Here is a 27,467-nt window from a genome sequence, read left to right as displayed (position 1 = left end):
GGGAAAGAGGCACGAGAGGCTTGCTCATATCCCATACACGTCCTGACAGACCCACAGCCCTGCCTAGACTCCTGAGAGCCTCCTCCTTCTAACCTTTAATCTCTGCCCTTAGGCTCTTCTCACTGTAGCATCTTAAGGGGTCATGGGGGTCAGGTCTGGGTCCACCCTCTCCTGTACCCTGGAGAGCATGGGGCAGGCAGGGGACGCCTGCCCTGGCAAGGCCTTCAAGCCTCAGTGTGGTGACTGCCCACCCAGGTGCGGTGGACCAAAACTGCGGGCAGCGCATCCGACAAGTTCCAGGAGACTTCGGTGTTCAATGAAACTCTGCGGATCGAGCGCATCGCCCGCACGCAGGGAGGCCGCTACTACTGCAAGGCGGAGAACGGAGTGGGCGTGCCGGCCATCAAGTCCATCCGCGTGGACGTGCAGTGTGAGTTGAGGTCCCTCGAGGCTCTGGACTCTGACGGGCCGTGCCCCTCCAGGGATCCCGAACCCTAAGGGGTGGGGAAAGATTAGGATGGAGAAGTAGCAAGGTAGTGAAGGACTGGAAAGACCTCGCTGGAAATGGACATCTGTGTGCTGTCCCTCCGCCCTGTATCCCCCTAAACCTTTCTGCATTTCCATGTCCTCCGGTGGACCTTGATGTAACCCTTTAAAGGGCATATTGAATTGTACTTCTTTCTCAAAGAAAAAGCAAAGTAACTCAGTCTTGTTTCCAACAACACCCCAGAGTGGGGACAGCCTTCTATGAGAGTTAAGGGAACAGACACAGTTCTGGAATTCTCCCCGATGCCCTGTGAAACTGTAGACTGCCCCAGACACAGCCTGGGCTGTATACGAGACTCTCTGAGGGAAATTTAAATTTTTATTTATTTATGTAGTGTGTGTAGGGCGGGGGCGGGGGGCGGGGAGGATCACAGGACGACTTGAAGGAGTTCTCTTCTTCTATGTCCTGGGTCTTGGGGATCAAACTGTCAGGCTTGGTGGAAGGAGATTTATAGGATGAACCATCTCTCCTATTCTCATCCCTGGGCTCTGCTTCCAGAAGTTCTCAGGTGAGTGACAGAGAATGCAGCCAGACACATCAAGGATGCCTTAAACCACCCATTCAACAAGTGTTTACATTTGCACACTTGTGTAAGCACCACTGGCTTTTAGATGTAGTGTGTTTCCAAGGAGCTAGGCTAGGGTGGGGTGCAACCTGTGGTCTAGAGGTAATGTGCACCCTAAGAAGACTGCTTGGCACAAAACAGTAAGCTCACTGAGAACCTTGAGATTCATTCATTCGGGGTTTTGTTTTGTTTTTGATTTTGGGGTTGTTGTTGTTGTTGTTTTTTTGTTTTTTTGTTTTTGTTTTTGTTTTTGTTTTTGTTTTTGTTTTTTTAGCTGGGGACCGAACCCAGGGCCTAGGGCTTGCTAGGCAAGCGCTCTACCACTGAGTTAAATCCCCAACCCTGGTTTTTTGTTTGTTTGTTTGTTTGTTTTTTGCTTGTTTGGGTGGTTTTTGGAATTTGATCCTGCAGTTCTCAATCATGAACTTTCTAGATGAGAGAGCACCATGCCCCACTCTCCAAACGTCAGACACACCTGCTAGGTAATTCCCTGATATACCCTCCCAGCAAACAACACCCCAGAGACCATCACCAACCATGAAGAGGTTCTAGGTATCAGCATTAAAAAGAAATTCTAGTTAATCAGTTAATATGTGGCTGGGGTAGGAGGGTGCGTGCTCGGCATGCAGAAGGCGCTGGGTTTGATCCCTGGCGTGGCATATAATGAGTGTGGTGGTATATGCCTGTAAAAGCCAAGCTCAAGTACTGGAGGCTAGCCGATCAGAAGGTCAGCCTCAGCTGTGTGGTGAGTTCCAGGCCAGCCTGGTATATGTGAGACCCTGTCTCAAGAATGAAACAAGGCTGGAGAGATGGCTCAGTGGTTAGAGCACCCGACTGCTCTTCCAGAAGTCCTGAGTTCAGTTCCCAGCAACCACAAGGTGGCTCACAACCATCTGTGATGGGGATCCAATGCCCTCTTCTGGTGAGTCTGAACATAGCAACGGTGTACTCACATAAATAAAGTAAGTAAATAAATCTTTTTTTTTTTTAATTAAAAAAAAAAGGCTACCCATCCTAATCTGGTTGGTCAATGAGAAAGCAGGAATGTAGGCAGGTCGTGTTACCAACTCATAGCCATGAGGGAGTTTAAACTTGGCTTTCACCTTGTTTCCAGTCTACAGTCCAGTTTATGTTCCATAAACAGTGTGGAGCTAGAGGTCCCCATACAGGTCCTTGGGACAGAACAGCTGACAGGGAGCCAGCGGAGTCATCCGATCCAGTTCCCTGCCTCTAACAGCTTGGTCATGCTTGCAGACCCAAAGGCAGGCACCAGCATCCCGCGTTCCCTGCTCTCCCTAAGGGCTTCAAGGAGCCCGAGCCCCCTGCTCTATGGTCACCTGGTCCTGACTTCCGGCTGCTGTCCTTGCAGACTTGGATGAACCTGTGTTGACGGTGCATCAGACGGTGAGCGACGTCCGAGGCAACTTCTACCAGGAGAAGACCGTGTTTCTACGCTGTACCGTCAGTTCCAACCCGCCCGCCCGCTTTATCTGGAAGCGGGGCTCCGACACCCTGTCCCACAGCCAGGACAATGGGGTTGACATCTACGAGCCTCTCTATACTCAGGTCAGGATGGGGAGCTGTCTCCGCACACTCTTGTACCCCAGAGAGAGATCCTTGGGGCTGAGGTCTGGAGACTAGTGCCTGGGTAGGAGCCTGGAGTCCACATGGCCTGGGGTGAAAGTTCAGAGCAGAGAGGTCGGAGGTCAGAGTGAGCCCCAGACAAGGAACTCCCAAAGACAAGGTGTTCCCTGAAATACGGCTGGATTTAAAAAAAAAAAATCCGAAGGACAAGCAAGCCATCTGTGCCTGCTACTGTCGCTGAGATGGGGACCCATGAACAGATATCGTAGGAGTTGGGATGGAAAAGCCCCTCTGGGTTCCAGGAGATGGTGACAAAGTCAGGGAGGCTTTCAGAAGTGACTGTCAGCTCCTTATGTGTCCTGTAGGCCAGTCCCAAGATGTGTGGGTTACAAGTCACAAAGGTATTCCCTTTCCACTCCTCTTCCCAGAAGGGGTGAAAGCTCGGGCGTGAGTGGGGAAGGGCTGGGAGCTTCTTGAGGAAGATGATATGGGCGGGGCTTGTGGGGAGGTAAGAACTAGAATAGGAATTGCCTGTTGTCTGTGGCGTGGGATAGATGAACGAATGTGGGGGACCCAGGAAACCCGAGCAGGCCCCTCACTCCAATGATCCATTGCCACCCAGGGGGAGACGAAGGTCTTGAAGCTGAAGAACCTGCGGCCCCAAGACTATGCCAGCTACACCTGCCAGGTGTCTGTGCGTAACGTGTGCGGCATCCCTGACAAGTCTATCACCTTCCAGCTCACCAACACCACGGGTACAGGCTCCTCCCCACCCACACCCATGTGGACCCACTCCCCATCCCCTGCCCAGCTCTCAACCCCCATCCATTCCTGGGTTTCCCTCATCCCTGCCAGAGGTTCCCTGGCCCACCCCCACCCAGGTTTCTCTGTTCCCTCGTCTCCCTCTCATTTAGCCCTGGAAGTCTCCTGAGACCCCACCGTCTTGTCCCCTTAGCACCTCCAACTTTGAAGCTGTCTGTGAACGAAACTCTGGTGGTGAACCCTGGGGAGAATGTGACAGTGCAGTGCCTGCTGACGGGCGGCGATCCCCTCCCACAGCTGCACTGGTCCCACGGACCTGGCCCACTGCCTCTGGGTGCGCTGGCTCAGGGTGGTACCCTTAGCATTCCTTCAGTGCAGGCCCGGGATTCCGGTTACTACAACTGCACAGCCACCAACAATGTAGGCAACCCAGCCAAGAAGACGGTCAACCTGCTGGTGCGATGTACGTGATCTGAAGGGGTAGGCGGGGAGTAGTGGGATAGACAAGGTCCCTGTGGTTTAGGGAATGCGGGCCAACTGGGAATGGGAAGCATCTCTTTGACCCAGAGGGTGAGAGTGTGTCAAGGAGCCTCGGTCTAGGCACTCTGATTTCCCTGCAATTCAGCAGTCTACCATTAGGGGGCAGAAGAACAGCAATTTGCAATTTACAAGAAAGTCCGGTATTGATAGCGTGTTTCTTTTACACAGATGAAGGCTACACGAAGCTAAACGTGGGTACTGTAGGCTTCAGGGAATATTCTCTGGCTTTCTTCCTAGCTGTAGACCATATATACATTTTTTTTTTGAGACAGGATCTTAAGATGTAGCTCTGGACAGCCTGAAATTTACTCCACACCAGGCTTTTCTCCAACTCACGGAGATCTGCCTGCTTCTGCTTCCCAAGTGCTGGGACTAAAGGTGTTCTGTGTATGTGCAAAACTCTAGGAGCATAGAGTGTCAGTGACTTAGAAGTTAATCACTAAGTGTAAAACAGTATCAAACTTGGACAATATCTAAAGAAGTAGAGACTTGTTCCTTACTAACCCTCAGCCTTGGTCACTTTCATTAGCTGCTTGTTGTGACTTGGAGTTTCTTTTGTTTTTGTTTGTTGTTTGTTTTTGGTTTTGGTTTGGTTTGACTTTTTTTTTTTTAAGGCCAAAACTTTCAGAGTGTGATAATGCAGACCTGTCATCCCAGCAATGGAAGGTGGAGGCAGAAAGATCAGGAGTCAAGGCTATCCTTGGCTATATAGCAAGTCTAAGGCTAGCCTGGGCTACCTGAGATCCAGACTCAAAAAAAAAAAAAAGACAAAAATACAGGCTGAAAAGATGACTCCGCAGTTAAGAGCACTTGCTGTTCCTGCAGAGGACCCAAATCCAGTTCCAAGGACTAGTCCCCTCTTCAGGCCTCCATGGGCACCGTGCACACATGTGGCGTACACATATAAAAATAGACAAACACCCCATACACTTTTTTTTCAATACAGGGTTTCTTTGTGTAGCCCTGGCTGTCCTAGAACTCACTTTGTACACCAGGCTGGCCTGGAGATCCACCTGCCTCTGCCTCCTGAGTGTTTAAAACATCAAACAAGTCAATTTAAAAAGACCCGGGTTTATTCCAGCTCTGTGGCCCTGGGCATGGAGTAGAAGTGCTGACAAACATAATTGAGCCTCTGCTGGTTGGGACCGGCTTCTGTGCTCCTCTCTAGCTGACCAGTCTCTTCTGGTGTCTCCGCTCATGGAGAAGCCGCCTCTCCACAACTTGACTCCGACTCTCCACAACTTGACTCCGACTGAGACACAAAGTAACAAGATTAGAGCTCTCCGCCCACAGTTTTCCCTTCCACAGAGAAAGCTTCACATTTCCCATCAAAGACGAGCTGTCTCCACCCGACCCAACCTGACCTTTAAAACATGGGCTGGCAAGATCTTTCTAGACTTGAGTAGTGGCGGTCACCTCGCAGGGTGACTCTGCAGCCTGTCTCATCCAGCCCAGTCCTGACCTCCGCCACTGTACATGTTCTGTCAAGTTAGCACCTCGCTTATTAAGTAAGGGCTCTGACATCAAACAAGACCAACATTTTAAAAAGCACGCAGATCCTTGGCTTTGCAGACCCTGTGATATCATGCAATTGCACGAAGGATCGTCATGTTGGCTTTTTATCCTCAAAAAGTAATCACACAGGCATGTGGTAAAGAGTCAGACAGTACCAAGGGGGGGGGGAGTGGAAGGAGGGCTGCACGATTAATTGCTCTCCAGTTTCCTTTGAATCCGTGCTACCTAGAGCCACCATCAAGACTCCTGCCTCCTTCTAAATCAGTGCTTTGCATACACAAGGCTTAAAACACAAATAAAAACAAATGAGTGTTGTGCCCAAGAAGGATCTGAGGATGTAAGTTAGACCGTCTGAGTCCCAGTTCCCTCCATCGTAAGGAATACATAGTAACGGTCTCCCTCAGAGATGGCGGAAAGGTTAGGTGTGCTGGTCCCTGTAGGATGCCTGGGCCAGGGCATCTCACTGATGAAGTGTGCTCATTACTGACGCCTGGAGTTAGTACCAACCTCAATTCTCTGCATAGAGCTCTTTAAAGCTATTAAAACATCTCTAAGGGGCTGGGGATTTAGCTCAGTGGTAGAGCGCTTACCTAGGAAGCGCAAGACCCTGGGTTCGGTCCCCAGCTCCGAAAAAAAAGAACCAAAAAAAAAAAAAATCTCTGAGCTATTGGAACCATTTCTGGGCTGAGAGAAAAGTGTGTGTGTGTGTGTGTGTGTGTTGTGCATGCACAGGGGTGGTGTGCAGCCAGTTTGAGGGGAGAAGCTGGGATGGGACACGGATACTTATCCTTGAGTCCGCCCCAGCCCTTCTTCGAACCCCATCTCCTTGCAGCCTTGAAGAATGCCACCTTCCAGATCACCCCTGACATGATCAAAGAGAGCGAGAACATTCAACTTGGTCAGGATCTGAAGCTCTCATGCCATGTGGACGCGGTGCCCCAGGAGAAGGTGAACTACCAGTGGTTTAAAAACGGCAAGCCGGCACGCACGTCCAAGCGGCTGCTGGTGACCCGAAATGACCCTGAGCTGCCCGCTGTCACCAGCAGCCTGGAGCTCATTGACCTGCACTTCAGCGACTACGGCACTTATCTGTGCGTGGCTTCCTTCCCGGGGTCACCTGTGCCTGACCTCAGCGTAGAGGTCAACATCTCCTCCGAGACAGGTGGGAGCATGGTGGGGGGAGGTTGTGGGGAAGCTAGGGAAGCCCAGAGTGTTGGGGGGAGAGGTGGCGGGCAGGATTTGGGGACAAGGGATGGGTGGACAGCAATTTGCAAATGGATGTCTAGAGGGAAGAAGACACCGTTCATTTATGCCATACACACGTGTTGGGTCCCTGTCACAGCCAAGTCCTAATGACCTGGGGGTAGAATGATGGGAAAATAGATGCTGCGTTCATCGAACTTGGTAGGAAGAGAAAAGGAAGCCACAGAATTGGCAAAGTCACTGAGGTGGGCTAGCACACGGTCCATTTGGAAAAACGGAAGAGGGACAGTGGAATGGTATCCGCTCAGAAAGGCCACCGTGGGGACCTCTCAGCATGGAGGCTAGAGGTGTGAGGTCAGGGTGCCGCCAGGGTTGGGCTCCCTGACTGGTTGGTTGCCTCTTGTCTGAGTCCTAAGTGGGATTAGGGGAGGTCCCATTGACTTCAGCCTTCAAAGGCCTGCCTCCGATATAGTCTTTTTCAGACAGTGGTGTTAGGGTGCCAACTTATGGATTCACAGGGGACAGAATGCATCCTATGACAGGCCATGGTGACGATTCAAGTCTTTATTCTGATAATAATTGTTATAACAATACAATGAGCTGATAACGGGACATTGAGCGTGTGCTATGAGTTCTTCCGAGCGTCTTTTTTCTCCATTCACCTCTGCAGTTCGTCTCACTCATTTCTTTTGTGTGGGTGTACGCGTGTGCGTGTGTACCGTGGTGCATGCCATAGAATGACTTGCCGGAGTTGGGTCTCTCCTTCTACCGTGTGGGTCTCAGGGATCAAACCCGGGTTGACAGGTGCCTTTACTGTGGCATTACCTCAGTAGTCAGGGGTGGCAGTTTATCTTTTCATTTTACTCACTAACGAGCAAACAAGAAATTCAGCATGCGTTGGAGCTGGGGTGAGAGCCCAGGCAGGGTCCTTCTGTGGCGTCTATGCTCAGCCACTGCTGTTGGAGAATTGCAGGAGACCAGAGGGTGATCACTTGGAAGAGGGTCTCTAGGGCCTTGTGTAGAAGTCAGCTGACCTCGGCTGGTGAGCCACATGACCAAGCAGTACTATGGCGAGTACCAGGAGTGCTAGATACTCTAATAGTTATGAGTATTTCTTCCTTCGGCCCTTTATCAGTTTCTCTTGGTGGCCAATTCAACCCAGGGACCTTGGCAGACCCCTCCCCACCTTGACATCTGCATACAGGGAAACCCAAGGAGACCAGGGAGAGCAGAAGGGATTTCCTAAAGGAGATAGACTTGATTAAAACCTCAGAGCCGATCAGAACTCCACAAAGACCTGAGTTTCATTCTACAGGGCACTCTGTGCCAAGACCTGAGGAGTTAAGAATCTGGGACTCCAGTATCACCAGCCCCTTCCTCAGAAACCACTGTTTCCACAGAGGAGTTAAGGCTGGTACGAGAAGAGAGAAGGCAGGTAAAACCCTGGGACTCTTACCTAGGAGGCAAAGGAGGAGTCTGGAAAGGGGACACAGAGAAGGGAAGGTAGGACGCCTAAGGAAACCAGAGGAGGAAGCAGGCTCCATGTGAATCTTGGGGTGCTGTAGGTGAGGAGCTAAACCCAGGGAGAAGTCCAACAAACAGAAAGAAAGCCACAGAAGCCCCACGTACAGGAGACTAGGTGTTTCTCCCAGCAGGTGAGAGAATTTCTCATAAGGACACCATGCATCTAGGAAGGTACAGGTGGAAGCGGAGGCAGGGGGTGATGAGGCCAGAGTCTAAGGGCCTCCTCCCCCAGCCCAAATCTAGAGCGTTAATCCCGGGACAGGTGGCCAAAAGAGGGGGACATCTCTGCATCCTGGGGGACCTGGAGGGCTCGGGAGCCCATCAGTTTCTGATTAAGGGAAGGGGGCCTGGGGCTGTTTCTGAATTTGGCTCACGGGTCTGATGCCTGGAGCATGGAAGCCTTGTAAAAGCCTCTGGAAACAATTTAAACCTGGAGGGAGGGAAAAAAAAAAACAAACAAACCCAACTGGCTCCGAAATAGGGAGAGAAAGCCGTGAAACGCAAGCCAACAGATACACAAATGTTGGCAGGGTACAAATTATATAAACGAGAGATAACTGGACCTTCGCCTGGTTTGTATAGTTATTTACAAATAGCCGCTTTATCTTTAATTACATTTAATGCTCGATGCTCGACATTTAATGATAAAATGTTTGATGTGGGCCGAGACCCTGGGAGGCCTTCTAAAAAAACCCTCCATTTGGCAGCGCGTTAGGGCGGAGCGGTTCAGCTGTGAATAATGGAACTCTAATTAACACTGATTTAGCCGCTGGGGTGTGGCTCAGCAGCAGAGCCGCCGGCTTAGCGTGTATAAGGCCCTAGGCGCCATCCTGAGCCCCCACACAGGCTAGCTGTGTGTCGAAGTTGACTGTGGAGCAGACTGGCTTAGGACGGCCGCGGCTGGGCTCCACAGGTTCCTCAAGATTCTAGGCGCCGCCTCCAACGCTGGTGGCTCCGCCTGAGGCCAGTGATCTGCATCCTGACCTGTATTTACTATTCCAATGGTCAGCGTTTGTTCTGAGGCATGCTGGGAAATGTAGTTTTTATTCTAGGTGGTGCAGGCCTTGCTGAAACCAAGTATCCTTATTTGGAGGAAGGGTTACAAGATGTTGGAAGCTAGACTAACACGCCTGGCTGATTCTGTAGGCAAGAAAAGCTGAAGGGGTGCTGGAAAGATGGCTTGGTTGCTCCCAGCATCCAGGTTTGAAATCCAGGGTGGCTCACTATGCCCTCTAACGCAAGTTCTGGGGATCTGGTGCCCTCTTTTGGCCTCCTTGGGCCATGCATGCATATGTGGATATACATGCATATACACATAAATAAATATAAAAATAAATCTCTAAGAAAAGCCGAAGGGCCAGGAGTAGAGGGGCTGGGAAGGAGACGTTAAAAGAGCTTGAGAGTCTGAAACAGGAGGACAAATTCAAAGCTAGCCTCCCCTACATAGCAAGTTCAAAGCCAGCCTGGGTGGGGAAGAGGTAGAGACCCAAGTCAGAGGCCAGGGGTCCCTAACTCTGTCCACCCTTCTCCACCCTCCTCCAGTACCGCCCACCATCAGTGTGCCCAAGGGCCGAGCAGTGGTGACAGTTCGGGAGGGCTCTCCTGCTGAGCTTCAGTGCGAAGTGCGCGGCAAACCCCGGCCTCCAGTGCTGTGGTCCCGCGTGGACAAGGAGGCCGCCCTTCTGCCCTCGGGGCTGGCTCTGGAAGAGACTCCGGATGGGAAGCTCCGAGTGGAGCGCGTGAGCCGCGAAATGAGCGGCACCTATCGCTGCCAGACGGCTCGCTATAATGGCTTCAACGTACGAGCCCGGGAGGCTCAGGTGCAGCTGACAGTGCACTGTGAGTCAGTCCCCTGCCCAGACACCCAAACTAGGCCAACCCCACCGCTCCTCCTACTGTTTGTACACCTCCTAAAATTACAGGGAAGTAATTTGCCTCAGTTTGCACAGCAAGGCTGAGATTTGAACCAGGTTTAGTGCTCCAAGCTCCAAGGCTGTGCAGTCTTTCGTTATGTGTTGATGGAGGGGACCCACTGAGGCAGGACCAGAGACCCAGTCTAGGAAGCATGGCTGGAGGAAATGGCCCGCAGTCTGAGTGTGGGTGTTGTATGAGTTGCAAGTGTACTGGTCCTGAGGTTCTCCCAGGCCAGGGTCACAGGACTGGGGGATGGGATGGGACAAATGAGCTGCTTCCTCCATGGTCCTACTGATGGCAGTCCTGGTCCCCAGTCCCTCCAGAGGTGGAGCCCAGTTCCCAAGACGTGCGCCAGGCGCTGGGCCGCCCTGTGCTCCTGCGCTGCTCGCTCCTGCGTGGCAGTCCCCAGCGCATCGCCTCGGCCGTGTGGCGCTTCAAAGGACAGCTGCTGCCCCCGCCGCCTGTTCTCCCCGCCGCTGCCGCCGAGGGCCCGGACCACGCCGAGCTGCGCCTGGACGCCCTGACCCGTGACAGCAGCGGTAACTACGAATGCAGCGTCTCCAACGACGTGGGCTCAGCCACCTGCCTCTTCCAGGTCTCCGGTGAGCTTCGGGTCCGCCCCACTCCCACCTGCTCGCCCACACCCTCCTGGGACCAGGCTCCGTCATCCATCCCAACTTCCACCCCTTCCCCTCCCCCCACCGCCCTGCCACACCTACCTGGATTGCTCCTCCCTTCCAGCTTCTGCAGTCTTAGGGATTTGTCCTTCCAAGACTTTTGTCCTACCCTTGAAAAGCCTCCCCCTCAAGACCACGCCCCTCCACTCGTGTTCCGGGTTTCTCCCTTGTGGGTGACTGACTGTTCCATCCCTTTCTTTGGCCTCTTACAGCCACGCCCCTTTCAAATGCCCCACAGTAGGTTTGGCCCTTCAGCCTCATCCAATTCGAGCTCTGTGCTTCTGTCCCTTCAGCCCCGCCCACAATCGAATTTTGGGTCCAGTCCCATCTCAGCCATAACTCAAGTCTTTCCTCCATGGTCCTTGGCCTCAGAGGATGAGAGTGGGGAAAACCATTGGGTACCCGGCTTGTAGCTTGGAGGAATGAAGATTCCCCTACCCCCACCCCCGCAACAGCTCGGTGAGGCTGGACTAGCCAGAACATAATCTCCCATCCTCCACCCTCAACCTTCCTCAGTTGCCACCCTAGTGGCTCGAGATGTTGAGTGCTCAGAGAGCCAACATGGTGGCAGAAGGCCAGGAAGGCAGGGGACAGAAAGGCATGATGGGGATCACTGAGAGGGCCAAGGGCAATAGACAGGCTGCCTGGGTTCCCAATGGCCTCTCATTTCTCCTCTCCTTGTGGAGAGCCAGCTGTCTGCCATATCTGGTAGCAGTGCACCCGTGGGGACCTGATTCCCTAATGCCTGGCACCCCTAGCTTTCTCAATAGCCCCTGAAGGCACTGGGTACGTCCTTTAGTTCTTTTTTTTTTTTTCTTTTTCTTTTCTTTTCTTTTTTTTTTTTTTTTTTTTTTTTTTTTTCGGAGCTGGGGACCGAACCCAGGGCCTTACGCTTGCTAGGTAAGCGCTCTACCACTGAGCTAAATCCCCAACCCCCCCCCCCGTCCTTTAGTTCTTGTACCCCTCCCTCCCCTAAATAGAAGGGGAGAGGGCTGCAGATCACTGGCCCCCTTCCAGGTCTCTTCTCACCCACTCAGTTTCTCGCCAGCCAGAGGCCCCTGTGACATTTCCCACCTGCCTCTTTCCCCGTTCCCCCGTTTTTCCTGTCTCCCAACCTTTTGACCTCTACCTATCATTTCTTCTTTCTTTCCTCTCTATATGCCCGGCCCTCGTCTTTACCGATCTCTCTCTGTTTTCTTCCTTGGCCTTTCCTCTCTATCCTCACCACATCCCCTCTTGGAACCTACAACCTGCCCTCTTCATCTCCGCCCCTTACCTGCATCCTCCCCACCCCCTCTCCTCCCAACACCAACTCTCCTCACGACACCCCTTTCTCTTTGTTGCCCCCACCTCTGTTCCTCTTTCCCATGGCTCCTCTCTCTATGTCTCTCCCACCCACCCATCCCCACCCTCCATGGCCCCATGCCCCCCTCCCTGCCCTCTCAGCCAAAGCCTACAGCCCGGAGTTTTACTTCGACACCCCCAACCCCACCCGCAGCCACAAGCTGTCCAAGAACTACTCCTATGTGCTACAGTGGACGCAGAGGGAGCCGGACGCCGTGGACCCTGTGCTCAACTACAGACTCAGCATCCGCCAGGTGGGCTGGAGCATGGCGCATGCGCAGTGGGGCATAGGATAGTGGCGGGCCCTGAAAATAGGGACGGGGAGGAGTTCCCAGACACGGTCCCTTCTGTCTAGACACCTTTTCTGAGGCAAAGGAAGAGTCCAGATGTAGTGGCCAGAGCTGCAAGCCTCTGAGCACCTCCTTACTAGACACAGCTGAGAACCAGACATAAGACCGCTGGGTTCAGGGCTAGGCCAGTTTGCCTCACAGAATGAATATGGACTCTGGTGTCCAAGGCTAAGGATGGGGACTCTGTGATACAAAGCCTGAGTCTGTGAGCCACTCTCATGCCTGCCAGGTCCAACCGATGAGGTCCTGCTCCGCCCAAGAGGCGGGGGTTGTGGGAGGGGTGTAGGGGGGAACGAGGACTGTGGCCCTTGAGCTCAGAGCCTAGGGGGCTGAGCCAGCTTCTATGTAAGCGAACAGATCTTTTGACCCTCGTTTGCTTATCAATGAAGTGTTTTCATTCCAAGATGATTGTTGTTTTGATATCATTGTTGGCATAGTGACAACAAAGTGTTCCATCTCCCCCCCCCCCCCCAGCTGGGGACCGAACCCAGGGCCTTGCAGTTGCTAGGCAAGCGCTCTACCACTGAGCCAAATCCCCAACTCCCAAAGTGTTCATCTCAAAGATGGGGAGACCAAAGACCTTCTGTCCCAGACCTCTGCTCCTCCTGCTCTCCTGAAGGACTCCAGGGCCTGGGCTCCCCCTCCAGTGGAGGGTGTGGCCTTTTGGGCATCTGGGAACACCCCTGTATCCACAGTTGAACCAGCACAATGCCATGGTCAAGGCCATCCCTGTTCGGCGTGTGGAGAAGGGGCAGCTGCTGGAGTACACCTTGACTGACCTCCGTGTGCCCCACAGCTATGAGATCCACCTCACACCCTACACCACCTTTGGGGCTGGAGACATGGCTTCCCGAGTCATCCACTACACAGAGCGTAGGTGATGGCAGCGGGGAGTGGGCCCATCCCATATACCCTTCCTACACAGCCTTTGAACTCAGAGCACCCCACTGTTCACGCTTACCCTGTCATTGCAGGCCAGGCCTACTGGTCCCCAGTCCTGGCTCTGAAGACCCCCACCACCACCATCCCTCACCCCCCACACCCTGCCCTCCAGCCTAGGAGCATTTTGTATAGCCATGCTCCCCAGTTTTGACTTGGCTTCCTTGTTTGCTTTTTCAGCTATCAACTCGCCCAGCCTGTCAGGTGAGACCCCAGTCCTTAACTTCCTTTACTCTTTAGGGACCCGATGAGACTTAGGAACCTTAAGAGATACCCAGAGGAAAAAAATTACTTCTTCCTGTGTTTCTAGCAACAGAGGATGCGCTGGACACACTTGCGACCATAGTTTATTCTGTTGGTGGAGGCGGGGCACTGTCCGTCAAAGTAACAGAAAAGTCCTGCTGTCCTAATGTCCTCTGTTTCTGCAATGAAATTCCCTAAATAAAAAACGGCTTAGGGGAGAAAGGAGGCAGGGTTGTAATCTGTGATGCCGGGCGCCCACAAGGGTCCTCTGTATAGAACGCAAGACGTATATCTGAATCTGAAGAGGCGCGCCATTATTTCCGACAGAAATTTAACACGCTCCCTAACGAGGAATGCAGACAGCAAGCCACACTAGAATAATCATTGGTACCCCTCACCCTGTCGTCCGCACATACCCGGCGTTTCCCCCTCGCCTTAGCTGTCGCAGACATCGGCAAATGTCACTTTTATTCATTTAGCATTTCAGAACCACGGTAGTTATTAGATAGACCTCGTGCTTGACGTTGTGATTTAATTGTACAGTAAAGGAGCCCCTGTTATTATATAACAGATTACGAGACTATTTTGACAACTGTATTTCAATATAATTGATTTCCTTTGAAGCCCCTGTGCGTTTTATTGTGTGTGTCTAGAGTCATTATTCTGGAAGGAAGTCTTAAACAGGCATGGAGGAGTCCTATTCTGGAATAAATTTGTCCCGGATGCCACTGCCTGGTCTTCCTGACCCTGAAGCCCAGGATCTGTTGTTTAGAGTATTTAAAGTTGGCTTAGGGATGTTAGATGGAGGGTAAGGATAGACAGGAAGGACTAAAGTTGAACCTTGTCTCACCCCACCCCCTGTGCCCTCCCCACACAGACAATACCTGTCACTTTGAGGATGAGAAAATCTGCGGATACACCCAGGATCTGACAGACAACTTCGACTGGACACGGCAGAATGCGCTTACCCAGAATCCCAAGCGCTCTCCCAATACTGGGCCACCTACGGACATCAGTGGCACCCCCGAAGGTGAGGGCGTGGCCTGTTGTTGGGAATAGAGAGGTGGCCTCTGGGAGGAGTCTAGGTCTGTAGACTCCTAGTGTGAGAGAGGTGGGAGGCACAGACAGTCCACAGGGACCCTCTGAGGGAGACATGCCCTGTCCTCCGGGAGCCCCAGTCTGAGGCAGACAGAACTCTGACCTGATTGAAGATCAGAAAGAAAGAGATTATAGAGCTTCTGAACTCTGAGTTGATACTCCACCCTTACCCCACCCCCACCCCACCCCCACCCCGAAAGGCTCAGGGAGGATGGGATTCAGCCGCTCTGCTAGGTCTGAGAGGAGGAAATCGGCTACACAGAGGCTGGGTGGCCCAGGAGGAAAGACTCCTAGTATACGCCCCCCACTTCCGCTGCAGGCTACTACATGTTCATTGAGACATCAAGACCCCGGGAGCTGGGGGACCGGGCAAGGCTGGTGAGTCCCCTGTACAACGCCAGCGCCAAGTTCTACTGCGTCTCTTTCTTCTACCACATGTACGGCAAACACATCGGTGAGTTAGAGACCGGAAGACCTGACCGTGCGTGCTACCTGGGGAGAATGAGGGGGCCACAGGAGGCTCGGGACATCCCCAAGGAGGCTAACCCGGGCGTGGGGATGGGAAATCTCATTTAGCTGTTTTGGTTGTGTGTAGACAGCTTGCCAGATATGGGATGGGGGGTTGCGGGCGGGGGAGAGGGTCCACATAACTCAGAGAGGTTACGCATTTCCTCGGAGAAACACAGCGACCCATCCCGCGTCTGATTACCCTGTATCGTAATCGCAGCATTGGAAGGGTGTGTCCCCGTCCCCCCCCCCGCCCCCCCCAGCCACAAGAGGAAGAGCTATTCCCTATGTGGGAGAATGAAGGAGGGAGCTCAGGATGGGAAGACAGTGCGGGTAGAGCGTTGCTCTCACCCCTGAGGTCACTCATACAGACGCGGCTTTTGCCACGTGCGGGGCATCAGTCACTTTGATGCAGGAGACGGACAAGTTCCTGCCCTACGGCAAACCTGGCAGCTATCAGCCACTGATAGGAGTTAGCAGTGACCTCCATGGTGGTGGAGGGAGGACGGCATCAGGACAGCAGATGACAAGGAGCACGAAGCCCACGGGGTTGGTCTGGGGAGCCTGCTGCGAGCACAAACATTGTTTAATATGCAGGGTATGGCGGTGAATGCCTTTGATCCCAGCACTTAGGAGGTAGAGGCAGGGCTCAGTTTGAGGCTAGCCTGCTCTACATAGCCAGTTCCAAGCCAGTCAGGACTGCATAGTGAGACCCTGTCTTTAAAAAAAAAAAAAAAAAAAAAAAAAAAAAAAAAAAAAAAAAAAAAGTTTTGGGTTGGGGATTTAGCTCAGTGGTAGAGCGCTTGCCTAGCAATCGCAAGGCCCTGGGTTCGGTCCCCAGCTCGGGGGAAAAAAAAGAAAAAAAAAGTTTTGTTTTTTTTTTTATTTTTTTTTGTTTGTTTTTTTAACCTACAGGAGAGCTAATGTGTTTTACAGGGACTGAAAGTTATAAAAGAGAGCGCAGTAAATGCCTCTCGCTCCTCCTGGTCCCTCCACCACTGCAGAAGGCAGAGCGCAGCGCCTCTCTCCTCGCCGCTGTTTTTTATACTCTGTTTTTATGCTCACCTTTTCCCTCTGGACCATCCATCATCTTGGCAATCCTTCCTTATCTTTCTGCTGAAGCTTCTTCCTTGCCCTTGCGCGCCCCCTCCCCACTCCACAGCGACTTTAAGATGCCCACAGTCCTCAGGCTCACCCTGGAGAAGTTTCCATGAGCAAGGGAAGAGGGTCATGTTGGATGGATGAACCAGGACTGGGGTGGGATATAAGACCTTCCACCCCCAACCGTTTAGGCAGACCAGTACTGTGGCGGGGTCTGGACTCTGAGAAGTTCCCCCAGGGGGAGGGGGCGGATGACCCCCAAGGTCTGACTTCGAATGTCTGGCCTTGTTTCTATTTAGCTTCAGAGCAGTCAATCTATTCTGGCTTCCCCAGTGTTAGCATAGAATCACCTCAACAACCAGGCAAATATGGAGATGGTGGGTCACTGTCAGCTTGGAGTGGCCCTGGGCATCCTGGTGTCAGGAGGGACACAGAGGTTGTTGTAAAAGCCTGGGGAATTAAGGAAACAGAAAGCCCGAGGGGACCATCTCTGTGACGCACAGTTCTTGCCCTGAGCTTCGCATGGGTGGGTCCAGTCAGTAGAGCTTTTGGGTGGGAAGTCACCTCAGGGAGACTCTCATTGGCAGACCTATGGGACAGGAGTGGGCTATTCCAGAGGCGAAAGCCATCCTGCTCACTGACAGAATCCCCCAGCTGTGGAGAGACTCCATCCCAGGTCACACCACTCCTCTGCTCAGGACCCTCTGACCCTTCCTGTCACCATCGTCAGGTCTCCTGTGCCAGGCACAGCTCTTACCTGTTGCCCCCTGATGCTAGCACCCCAGTTCCTGGCTTGGGTACTCCAGGTACATTCCTGCTTCTGAGGGCTTTGCTCAGGGTGGTCCCTGGCCTGGAACCTTCTGGGGGAATCCTTCTCGCTACCCCTACAGAACATAGCTGTCCTTTATTGCTTTTTCATATTTAAAAAATTATTTATTTTATGGATGTGATACGTGGTCACTGTCTTCAGACACACCAGAAGTGGGCATTGGATCCCGTGACGAATGGTTGTGAGCCACCATGTGGTTGCTGGGAATTGAACTCAGGACCTCTGGAAGAGCAGTCAGTGCTCTTAACCGCTGAGCCGTCTCTCCGGCCCCTTGCTTTTTCGTTTTTATGTGCATGTATAGGATCTGTTCTGCATATGTTCGAGTCTGTGTATATGCACCTGTTTGTGGAGTTCAGAGGTCAACCTCAGACATTGTTCCTCCTTCAGACTCCACTGTATTTACATTTTGTTTTGTTTTGTTTTGTTTTGTTTTGTTTTGAGGAAGGGTCTTTCTATATAGCCCTGCTTGGCCTAGAGCTCACTGTATAAACCAACCTGGCCCCCAGACTCAGAGATCTACCTGCGTTGGCCTTCTGTGTGCTAGGATTACAGACAAACACGCCAACATTAATTTTTTGAGGAAGGGTCTTTCATTGAACCTAGAGCTCATTGGTTTCACTAAAGAGATGGCTTAGCAGTTAAAACAATACTTGTTGTTCTTGAAGAAGACCTGGGTTCAATTCCTAGCACCCACATGACATCTCAAAATAGTCTATAACTCTGTTTGGGGACATCTAGTGCCCTCTTCTGAGGTCTGTTGATACCAGACACACTTACATAGTATATACACTTATATACACGCAGGCTAACACTCATACACATAAAATAAAAATGAATAAATTTAAAAAAAATGTTTCTGGGCTGGGGATTTAGCTCAGTGGTAGAGCGCTTACCTAGGAAGCGCAAGGCCCTGGGTTCGGTCCCCAGCTCCAAAAAAAAGAACCAAAAAAAAAAAAATGTTTCTGAGACAGGGTTTCGGCCCATGCTAAAACTCAAATTTATTTTGCAGTTGGGGGGCTTGTAAGGCCCCTAAGAAACATTGGGTCTGGGCCCCCGCTGAAGCCAGGGTGGCCATTTCTTGTTTTGCTGGGACGACTAGCTGCCCTCTTAGGCATGCATTCTTGACTGTTGAGGCCCTCCTGGCCTTGAGCCATTAGCATGTCCCCCAGGCCTGGCTCTGCTATGTAAACCCCCCTCCCACAGTGCCTGGCAGCTTTGGGCACCAGCTGTCCCTAAACTTTGTGTCTCGTCAGCTCTCCTTGGTCCCAGCCAACTCCTTTCATCCAAGGCAGGTAACATTTGGTGACTCTCCCCACAACAGGGGGGATGGCTGTCTGTCTATCTGGCATCACAGATGGTGCTGCTTTGTCTACGGGCAATGCCACAGAAATGCCAGCCACCAGGCGCCTCTGAAGATAGATTTCCCTTTTCCTGAACAGCCAGGTCTCTTGTGCCACAAGATGGGCTGAAAGAGACGGCCAGGGGACACTGACAGCAACTAGGTGCCTTTCACTAAAGCTCCAACCTACTCCTCTCCCTGAGTCCCTCAGAGCTCCTAGGGTCCCAGATCCCCCAGGCTGCACAGATGGGTTTGGTGCCCCTAAGCTAGTGCCCCCAAATCTTACCCTGATTCTATTCACCATAGCCAAGTAGCCCCCAGATTTATGTCTTTAAAGAAATCGTCCTGTGTTTCAGTGTCGTTTCCTCTGGCTTTGTCCTAGCATCAGTGTTAGAGAGTATGGCTGGGGTAGCTGGCTTTACCCAGTGCACAGACGTCCGGATAAAGGGGCTGCAGAGCCGGCTCAGCCGGTAAAATGTTTACTGCTCAAGTGTGAGGACCCAAGTCCAGCTCCTCGGTACCTACATAAAAACTGAGCAGAAGTTCCCATCTGTAACCCAATGGGGCTGGGGAGATTGGTGACCAAGACAGGCAGATCCAAGGGGTCTGCTGGCAAGCCAGCTGCCGATCAGTGAGCTACAAACACACACACACACACACACACACACACACCACACATACACATACACCATAGGGTGTGTGTAAATGTACCCTTTTCACATACATGTATACACCCACACGCAATAATAATAACACAATGTAATTTAAAACCAAACATGCCTGGGCCTGCAGGAGGGCTCAGCTATATTTCACAATACCAACGTCAGTCCTCAGAACGCACATGACCTCGGAAGAAGCTGACTCCCACGTACACGTTGTCCTATGATCACACACACGCCATGCTGTGTGCCTACCTTTCTCCTCAAATAAATGAATGGATAAATGAACACATAAATAAATAAAGCAAGCTATCAGAGATGGCTCAGAGGTTAAGAGAACTTGCCATTCTCGGAAACCACTGCGTTTGGTTCCTGGCCCTGCATTGGGTAGCTTATGGGGACCCGTCACTCCAGTTCTAGCGGCTCCCTCCCGTGCTCTCATGTGGCCTCTGCAGATGTGTGTGTGCGCACACACGCGCATAAATAAAAATAAATCTCTCTTTATGTAATGTTTAGAACTGTACAAATAAAGATGGTAAGTCCTCTCTGCAGCCCACTTAACCGTGTACTTATGCCGTAAGAGTCCTGTCGGAGTTAAGGAAGGGGTGTGTGTGTGTGTGTGTGTGTGTGTGTGTGTGTGTGTGTGTGTGTGTCAGGCCCCCATCACTGATTTCATGGAAAAGAAAGGAAAAAAAGGAAGGAACTCTTGCACCCTGGTCTGGGGACAGGACCAGGTGCCATCCAGCAGGGCTGTGCTGTGGAAGGGGTGAGAAAGGGAGGGGCCGGCTTGGGGAAGACTGGAAGGTGGGGGTGGGGTGCCCTTGCCAACCTCACCGTGCCTGCTCTCCTATCTCCTGCCACAGGCTCCCTCAACCTTCTGGTGAGGTCCAGGAACAAAGGCACTCTAGACACGCATGCCTGGTCCCTCAGCGGTAATAAAGGTAACGTGTGGCAACAGGCCCACGTGCCCATCAACCCCAGCGGACCCTTCCAGGTGAGTAGATGGCTGAAGGCTACTTACTCTGAAGGCAGGTGGCTGTCTTGGCCAGGGGTCTTAGGGAGGTCCCACTCAGGTCCTGGGGGTGGTTAAGGCAGGGGACGGGGGCTTCCTGGTAGCCCCAGGTGAAGGGGTGGGGAGGCTCTGGTGCCAGCCCCAATGTCCCCAACCCCTCCCCCTGCTCTCTGACCCCACCCCAGATTATTTTTGAGGGGGTTCGAGGCTCGGGCTACCTGGGGGATATTGCCATAGATGATGTCACACTGAAGAAGGGAGAGTGTCCCCGGAGGCAGATGGATCCCAACAAAGGTATGAGTCTGGAAGTGGGTTGGGGAAAGGGGGTGGGAAGGGGGCAGTTTGGAGGGGCTTAAGATGCCTGGATGACAAGAACTGTCTTGTGTCTGACTGTGAATGAGTGCCCACCTTGAGTCAGGCTGTGAGGATGATGGAAGACCGAAAGAGGCCACTGGCCCTGCCTCCCTAAGCTTACTGAGGTGTCTTTAGTATATTCTCATGGCCCAGGTATTTCCAATACCCAGAGCCCCCACACAGTTGGCTGGGCAATGACCGTGTGCCAGGCATCAGACAGAAACCTGCATAGCAGGCTTAGATCAATGCTCCTGGCAAGTCTCAGGGATTTCAGAAACTATTAGACCCATTTTATAGATAAGGAAACTGAGGCCAAGTCCTTTGCTCTGTGTCTTAGTGCATGGACTGCAGCATGCTGAGGTAGCCCTCATGAGTGTGTCTTTGTGAATTGTGTGGGCTGTATGAATTGTGCGGACTGTGTGAACTGTGCAGACTGTGTGAACTGTGTAGACTATGTGAACCGTGTAGACAATGGTTGGGGTATGAATTGTGTGGACAATGTGAACTGTAAATTGTGTGAACTGTGCAGACTGTGTGGACTGTGTAGACTATGTGAAATGTGTGAAGTGTGGATTGTGTGGACTGTGTGAATTGTGTCAACTGTGTTAACTGTGTGAAATTCGTAAACTGTGTGGACTGTGTGAACTGTGTGGACCATGTGAACTGTGTAAACTGTGTGAACTGTGTGGACTGTGTGGATTGTGTGGACTATGTGGACTGTGTGAACTGTGCGGACTGTGTGAATTGTGTGAACTGTGCAGATTGTGTGGACTGTGTGAACTGTGTGGACTGTGTGGACTGTGTGAACTGTGTGGACTGTGTGAACTGTGTGGACTATGTGGACTGTGTGAATTGTGTGAACTGTGTGAATTTGTGTGAACTGTGTGAACTGTGTGAATTGTGTGAACTGTGTGAACTGTGTGGACTCTGTGAACTGTGTGAATTATGTGAAATTCATAAACTGTATAGACTGTGTGAATTGTGTGAACTGTGCAGACTGTATGGACTGTGTGAACTGTGTGGACTGTGTGAATTGTGCAGACTGTGTGAATTGTGTGAACAGTGTAAACTGTGTAGACTGTGTGGACTGTGTGAACACCCACCTTCGGGTTTCCTTCACCCCCTGAAGAGAAGCTGAGTCACGGCCTTCCATGGCCTACCTGTCTGTCCCTCCCTGTTCAAGATGGAGCTAACTAGAACCCTGGCCTATTTCTTCTCTATCTTATATCACAGTGGTGGTGATGCCAGGCAGTGGAGCCCCCCGCCTGTCCAGCCTGCAGCTTTGGGGATCCATGACCATCTTCCTCTTGGCGTTGCAGAGATGATGAGAGCTGTGTGGCCCCCACCCCACCCTGCCCCCGGCACACCAAAGTGTCCACATCGTACCAAAGACTGACCCCTGCCAGCCGGGGTGCCCAGGGGCGGGGCCGGCCCACCAGGGAGGGGGCCTTCATTGGCTGCAAGGATGAGTGGAGAACGTGGACAGAGGCCAGGCCAGACTCTGGTGGTTGTTCAACACACGCACACACTCACACACACACTCACACTCACACACACAGATATATTAAAGCACAAGTTTCTATTCGACCTGCCAGCACCTTCTTTACTGTGGAGATGGGACTTACGTGAACGGCATCCACCACCTCCAGGGACCTTGGTGCGACACAGGCCTCATCTTGTCTGCACACTGCACTGTGTCTGTCTGACCTTGCCCTGTCCTGACTCAAGGCCCAACTCCAGCCCAGATGCTTGCCAGAAGGGAGCTGGATGTGGGCAAAATATCAGACTTGGGCTGCCTGGATGGAGGTCACAAGGTTCAGAGGCAGTCCAGTCGGGACTCCGTGAGCTCTCCGACTGTCCCTTGTTCAGAGGCTGACAAGGAAGGGATATCTGCTGCAGAGTGGACATGTTGCTCAACTCAGAGTCCCTGACCTGTTCCTAGGATGTCCCCTTCCCCTCCGTACTGTGCCCACTTGGAAGGGCCCCAGCCCCCTGACTCCGATCAGCAGCTAGATGCCACTCCAGATAGTCCCAGCTTGGGATTTCCAGGGAAGCCAGTGCGTGAGGACTGGTGTTTATACCATTTTCCAGGTGAGCATTGGCTTTGAGGGGAGCAGAGAGTCCTGCCTCTGTGACCCCATGTCCCCACAGAGAACAATGAACTCACAGTGGAGTGGATCCCGTTTCTTAGGTATTTGGCCAGAGAGTTCTGGAAGAGGGGGTTTGGGGGGAATGTAAGGCACTGTCTAGTCAGCCCTGTGGAGTACGGGGGCAGGGAGGGGGAGAGATGAATTGAGGTGGTTGTGTCTCTTTGTTCCCTGGGAGCTGAGAAAAGGTTTCTGTCCTCGGAATTGATAGAATAGGGTCTAGAACTTTTCCTCTTTGGGTCCCTTTACCTGCTACCTAGCTTTCATGGGAGAGCAGAATCCTAGCCCCTTCCAGGATGAGTCTATGTACACGTGCACGTGTGTGTCAGTGTTCAAGCGTGTCTGTATGCACATCTCTGCGTGTGTGAGATCCCATGTGCCCATCCATGTCTGTGTACCATCGTTGGACGGGAGTGTGCAGGAACACGAGGCAGTAAGTAGTTAGCCCCGTCTCTGTGGGTGAGCGTCAACGTGCAGTCTTCACCTCAAAGACATGTGTGTGGGGTGCTCGCCCTGTCTGCAGTCTCAGACTGCCTGCTACAGCCTTTCCACCCCTCTGGATGACAAAGAGCTTGCAGATGACCCTCTTGAAGGCTAGATCCTTGCCTGGAGGCGTGACACAGGGGCTCTTCCCTGAGCATTTGGGAGGACAACTGGAGAGAAGAGGCTGGAACCCCGGTATCATGGCAATAGCCAGAGGCACACTGAAGATCAAGACCCTTGCTGCCTAACCCCCAACCCCACCTGGCCTGTATCACCACCACCACCACCACCTCCACCTCCTTCATCATCATTGCCAACATCACTGGCTGCTAAATGGTCAGGCTACAGCCAGGCATCCTGGTACCCAACCAGTGTGGCTGCCCTTCCTGGCCCTTCAAGCCCTTTGTCTGAAGTGAATTGCTCTGGTTTCCAGAACACGCTTCTGTGACATCTGCAGGGTATTGCTCCTTAACTGTCCCATCTGTACTGAGTCTATTGCCCCAACTCGACTGTGGGTCCCTCCTGCTCTGAGCCCCTCCATCATTCTTGCTGTCACTATAGTAGAAACTGGGTGGCATGGATTCTATAAGCCAGTAGTCCCTGACCATATAGAATCAACTGAGCAGGGGTCAGCCTGGGTATAGGGTGTGATTTGATGGCATCAGAATGCAGCCTGGTATTAGAAATGTGAAGAAGCCTCTTAGGACAACCCAAGAGGGAAATCTGGGGTCCTCTCAACCCCAGGGTCTCTGGGCCAGCATTGTGCTAAAGAAATAGCTCCCCCAACTCCTCCTGGGGTTCCCACTGTACCCTGAGCCTGCTCCCCCACATTGACCCATTGTCCTGACTGCTTTAATTGTGGGGATTCTTCTCTATATATCTTAGAGCCGGACTCAGGAAAGGTGCACAGTATGTGTTAGCCCCGTGTTCCAGAACCTTCTCTATGGTGACAGCAGCCGTGCCTGAAGGGTGTGTGGTCTGAGATTGAAAAGCCTGTTTAAGGAACCCACCCTCATATGCAAGTGAACGGGGCTGGGGTGGGCATGTCTGTGTGAGCCCACCTTTGTGCAGGGGCGGTGAGGCCGATCTGCGTGTGCGTGTGTGTGTGCCGGAGGCATTTAGGTGTGTGCAGGGTTGAGAGTCTAAGTGTAACTGTAGGCAGGGCAGAAGCTGTTTGCACGTGGAAGCCTGTGTGAATTGGCCTTCCTGTACCTAGCCTTGAGGGTCCATGTTGAGAGGTGACCTGTGAACACCCCAGTCCCAGGAGACCAGGCTGACAGGATGTAGCAGATCTCTTCAGTGGCAGCCTCACCCTCTGTGTTGAGGGAGCTGAGGGAAACTGTGGCCTTAAAGCAGGGATCCCAGAGTCAAGCTCTCAGGGTTCTGGGGCCCTTTTACTCCTGGGGCCCCTACAAGTTAGTGACTGGGAGGAGAATAGTATTCTTGTGACCAGGCAGTGAAGCGCAGTCAGTGGGTAGCCCCCGCTTGGCTGTCCTGTCCCTGGGACCACAGGGACCACAGGTAACCTCTATGAACCTTCATTCATCCTCGAAGACAAAACCTGCTTCTCCGGGCACATTCCTCCCATAATTCCCTCTTCCTCACTCACCATCCTTCTTCTCCTGTTCTCCGGAAGCGCCCGTTCAGGCTGACAGGGCCTGCACGAGACTCAGAAAAGCAGGTTTTTCACAGATTTTGAATGCAGAAGCTGGAAGAGAGACGGGCATGGGCAGGTCTGGCTCAGTTCTTGGAGGCCTAGTGCTACATCCCCAGGGGTGTCCTACCGTGAGTCACTGCTCCTGCGAACCCCTTACCAGAGTAGCTACAGACAGCCGAGTGGAACTGACCCTTCTCCGGGCGCTCTCCATGCTGCCGAGGCCCATTACACACGTGACAGGTGTTACTTGGATTTTTTTTTTTTTTTTTTTTTGAGAGACAAACCATCTCCCCGTCCTACTCTGGCCTCTTCTCCCAGGCCACAGACACACCTCTCCCAAGGAGAGCACAGTTGTCACTTGGAGACTGTCACTGCTCTCTGCACAGGAGTCTGATGTCTCATCATCCTGACATTCTTCCCAGGGCCAGGAGAGCTGCAGAGGTCATGGAGTGTTCTTGGGGTTTTCCTCTGCTTGGCCAGCTCCATGGGGCTGAGGAGGGACGTTCCCAGGGAATGTCCCATGAGTGTGGTGAGTGAACTCACCTGTACTGGCGAGTTCCTGCAGGCTACTAGCTGAGCTCAGGTTCTGGGTTCATTCCGTTCTGTCAGTACTGGGCTTATGTATGTGTGAGCGCTCTCGTGTGTGTGTGTGTGTGTGTGTGTGTGTACCGAAGGACCACTCTTTTCTGGAGATCTCTTGACCCTTAGCACTGGAAGGGACCTTAAAGGCATCGAATCTGGTGTGCCCACTATACAGGTGTGAAAAACTGAGGTTCAGAGAGAAGGCATCTGCCTGCCCCCATCCTTCTCCCTTCCATGTTTGGCCTGCTTTCATTGCCCAGGGGTCCTGATATAAATGCTCTCCCTCCTAGCACCCTCCTGCCCTCCTCTCAAACATCCCATTCCCCCCATCTCAGCCCAGTTCTTCGGGAAGGGGACTGCTCTAGGGCATCCCCAACCGTTATCCCCCTCTGCCCCATGGAAGTCCGATCATCAAATGTTTATCCCCAGTCCATAAGGGACAGGAAAGTAGGGACTGTTCCTTCCCTAGCACCCCATAGATGGAGGAAAGCCAATCCTCCCCATATGCCCAGACCCACTCGTCTGCCCCACCCACCCTGCCACCGATTAAAAGCACAACAGGGTGACACGCGTGGGTCTCTCGCGACCCCCGCCTCACCCCTTTGCCTTGCTCTCTTGTCTCCACCCAGCCTCTGTTACCCACCACCCATCTTTCTCTCTTCCACAAACCCCAAAATGTAACCTCTAGTTGCGGACGCGGTTGTTTCAATCAATAAAGATGCAGTGTTCTAGAAGTCGGGGCCAGCCTGCGTGTGTTGGGCTTCTCGGAGGGACAGCAAGGGGCTGGGCTGGGCGGGGCTGGGCGGGGCTGGGCTGGGCTGGGCGGGGCGGGGCGGGGCGAGGCGGGGCTGGGGCAGCCTTTCTTCTCTGCCACCTGTCACTGTGGCCTGGACAGAGGACACTTGTATTCTGTCTGCCCACAGTGAACCCAGATATCAGCCGAATACCTGCTGTCACTAGATAGATCCTGAAAACAGAGGGCTGTCATGGAGGGCTGTCAAAGGGAATTTGGGCTCAAGGCTTTGAGGAAGATGTTTCGTTCTTATTTATTTATTTATTTATTTATTTATTTATTTAATGTATGTGGGTGCTCTGTTGCTGTCTTCAGACACACCAGAAGAGGCCATCAGATCCCATTATAAATGGTTGTGAGCCATCATGTGGTTGCTGAGAATTGAACTCGGGACCTCTAGGAAGAGCAGTCAGTGGTCTTAACCGCTGAGCCATCTCTCCAGCCCAAGATGTTTCTTTTCAAAAGAGACATTTAGTTGAATGTGGTATAGGCTTATAATCCCAGAGCATGGAAAACTGAGGCAGGTGGATCTTGAGTTTGAGGCCAGCCTGGGCTAGAGCAGAGTGAGTTCATAACCAACCCAGACAATTTAGTGAGCCATTTATCTTAATATAAAAGGTTAAAAATAAATAAATTGTATGTGGAGGCAGGGTGCTGTTCTGGAGAGATGGTTCAGATGTAAGGTCTTGTCCAGGACCCATGTTTGGTTCTGGATCATGTGATGGCTGACAACCACCTGTAACTCCAGCTCCAAGGGATCTGACGCCCCCTTCTGGCCTCTGCAAGCACCTGCACCCGCATGTACACAACCCCACACATAAACACACATGCACATAGCTTAAAACATTTAAAACATTTTTACATCCATTGGTGTCTTTGCCTGCATGTATGGTATGTCTGTTGGATCCCCAGGGACAGGAGTTAGAGACAGTTGTGAACTGCCATATGGGTGCTGGGAATTGAACCTCTGGAAGAGCAGTTAATGCTCCCAACCGCTGAACCATCCCTCCAGCCCCTAAAAGTACTTTTGTACCACTGGGACCTAACTCCGACGCAGAGCACCTGCCCCAGATCATCACCAGCCTTTCTAACTGTCCAAGTGCCTCAGATTTCAGGATTTCACAGCTTTGAGGTCTGCCACAGTCAGTTACCTGAGCCTCTTCCTTGGTTCTCCTCAGGAGAAGTGGGCTCTCTGAGCT

At 52.3% G+C, this 27,467-nt stretch overlaps 1 protein-coding gene across 5 annotated transcripts in view; it reads left to right on the top strand.

Annotated features, from left to right (window-relative positions):
• Positions 1–26,209, top strand: part of Mdga1 (MAM domain containing glycosylphosphatidylinositol anchor 1) — a 63,951-nt gene extending 37,742 nt beyond the window's left edge. The window contains exons 3-18 of one of the 5 annotated variants that reach the window (XM_087597419.1): positions 256–430; positions 2,482–2,678; positions 3,319–3,451; positions 3,652–3,921; positions 6,346–6,675; positions 9,783–10,079; positions 10,469–10,756; positions 11,698–11,731; positions 12,330–12,429; positions 13,221–13,398; positions 13,645–13,668; positions 14,585–14,737; positions 15,125–15,259; positions 20,104–20,234; positions 20,490–20,546; positions 21,840–22,193. In XM_087597419.1, the coding sequence (XP_087453545.1) occupies positions 256–430; positions 2,482–2,678; positions 3,319–3,451; positions 3,652–3,921; positions 6,346–6,675; positions 9,783–10,079; positions 10,469–10,756; positions 11,698–11,731; positions 12,330–12,429; positions 13,221–13,398; positions 13,645–13,668; positions 14,585–14,737; positions 15,125–15,259; positions 20,104–20,234; positions 20,490–20,504 (2,460 nt within the window). In that variant the 3' untranslated portion in view covers positions 20,505–20,546; positions 21,840–22,193. 5 annotated transcript variants of the gene reach the window in all.
• Positions 26,210–27,467: the final 1,258 nt, after the last annotated feature.

Source organism: Rattus norvegicus, chromosome 20 (genome assembly GCF_021556685.1).
Source record: "Rattus norvegicus strain SHRSP/BbbUtx chromosome 20, alternate assembly SHRSP_T2T, whole genome shotgun sequence".
Lineage (NCBI taxonomy): Eukaryota > Metazoa > Chordata > Mammalia > Rodentia > Muridae > Rattus > Rattus norvegicus.
The sequence above is the reverse complement of the archived record's forward strand: the minus strand, read 5'-3'. Positions and strand labels throughout refer to the sequence as shown.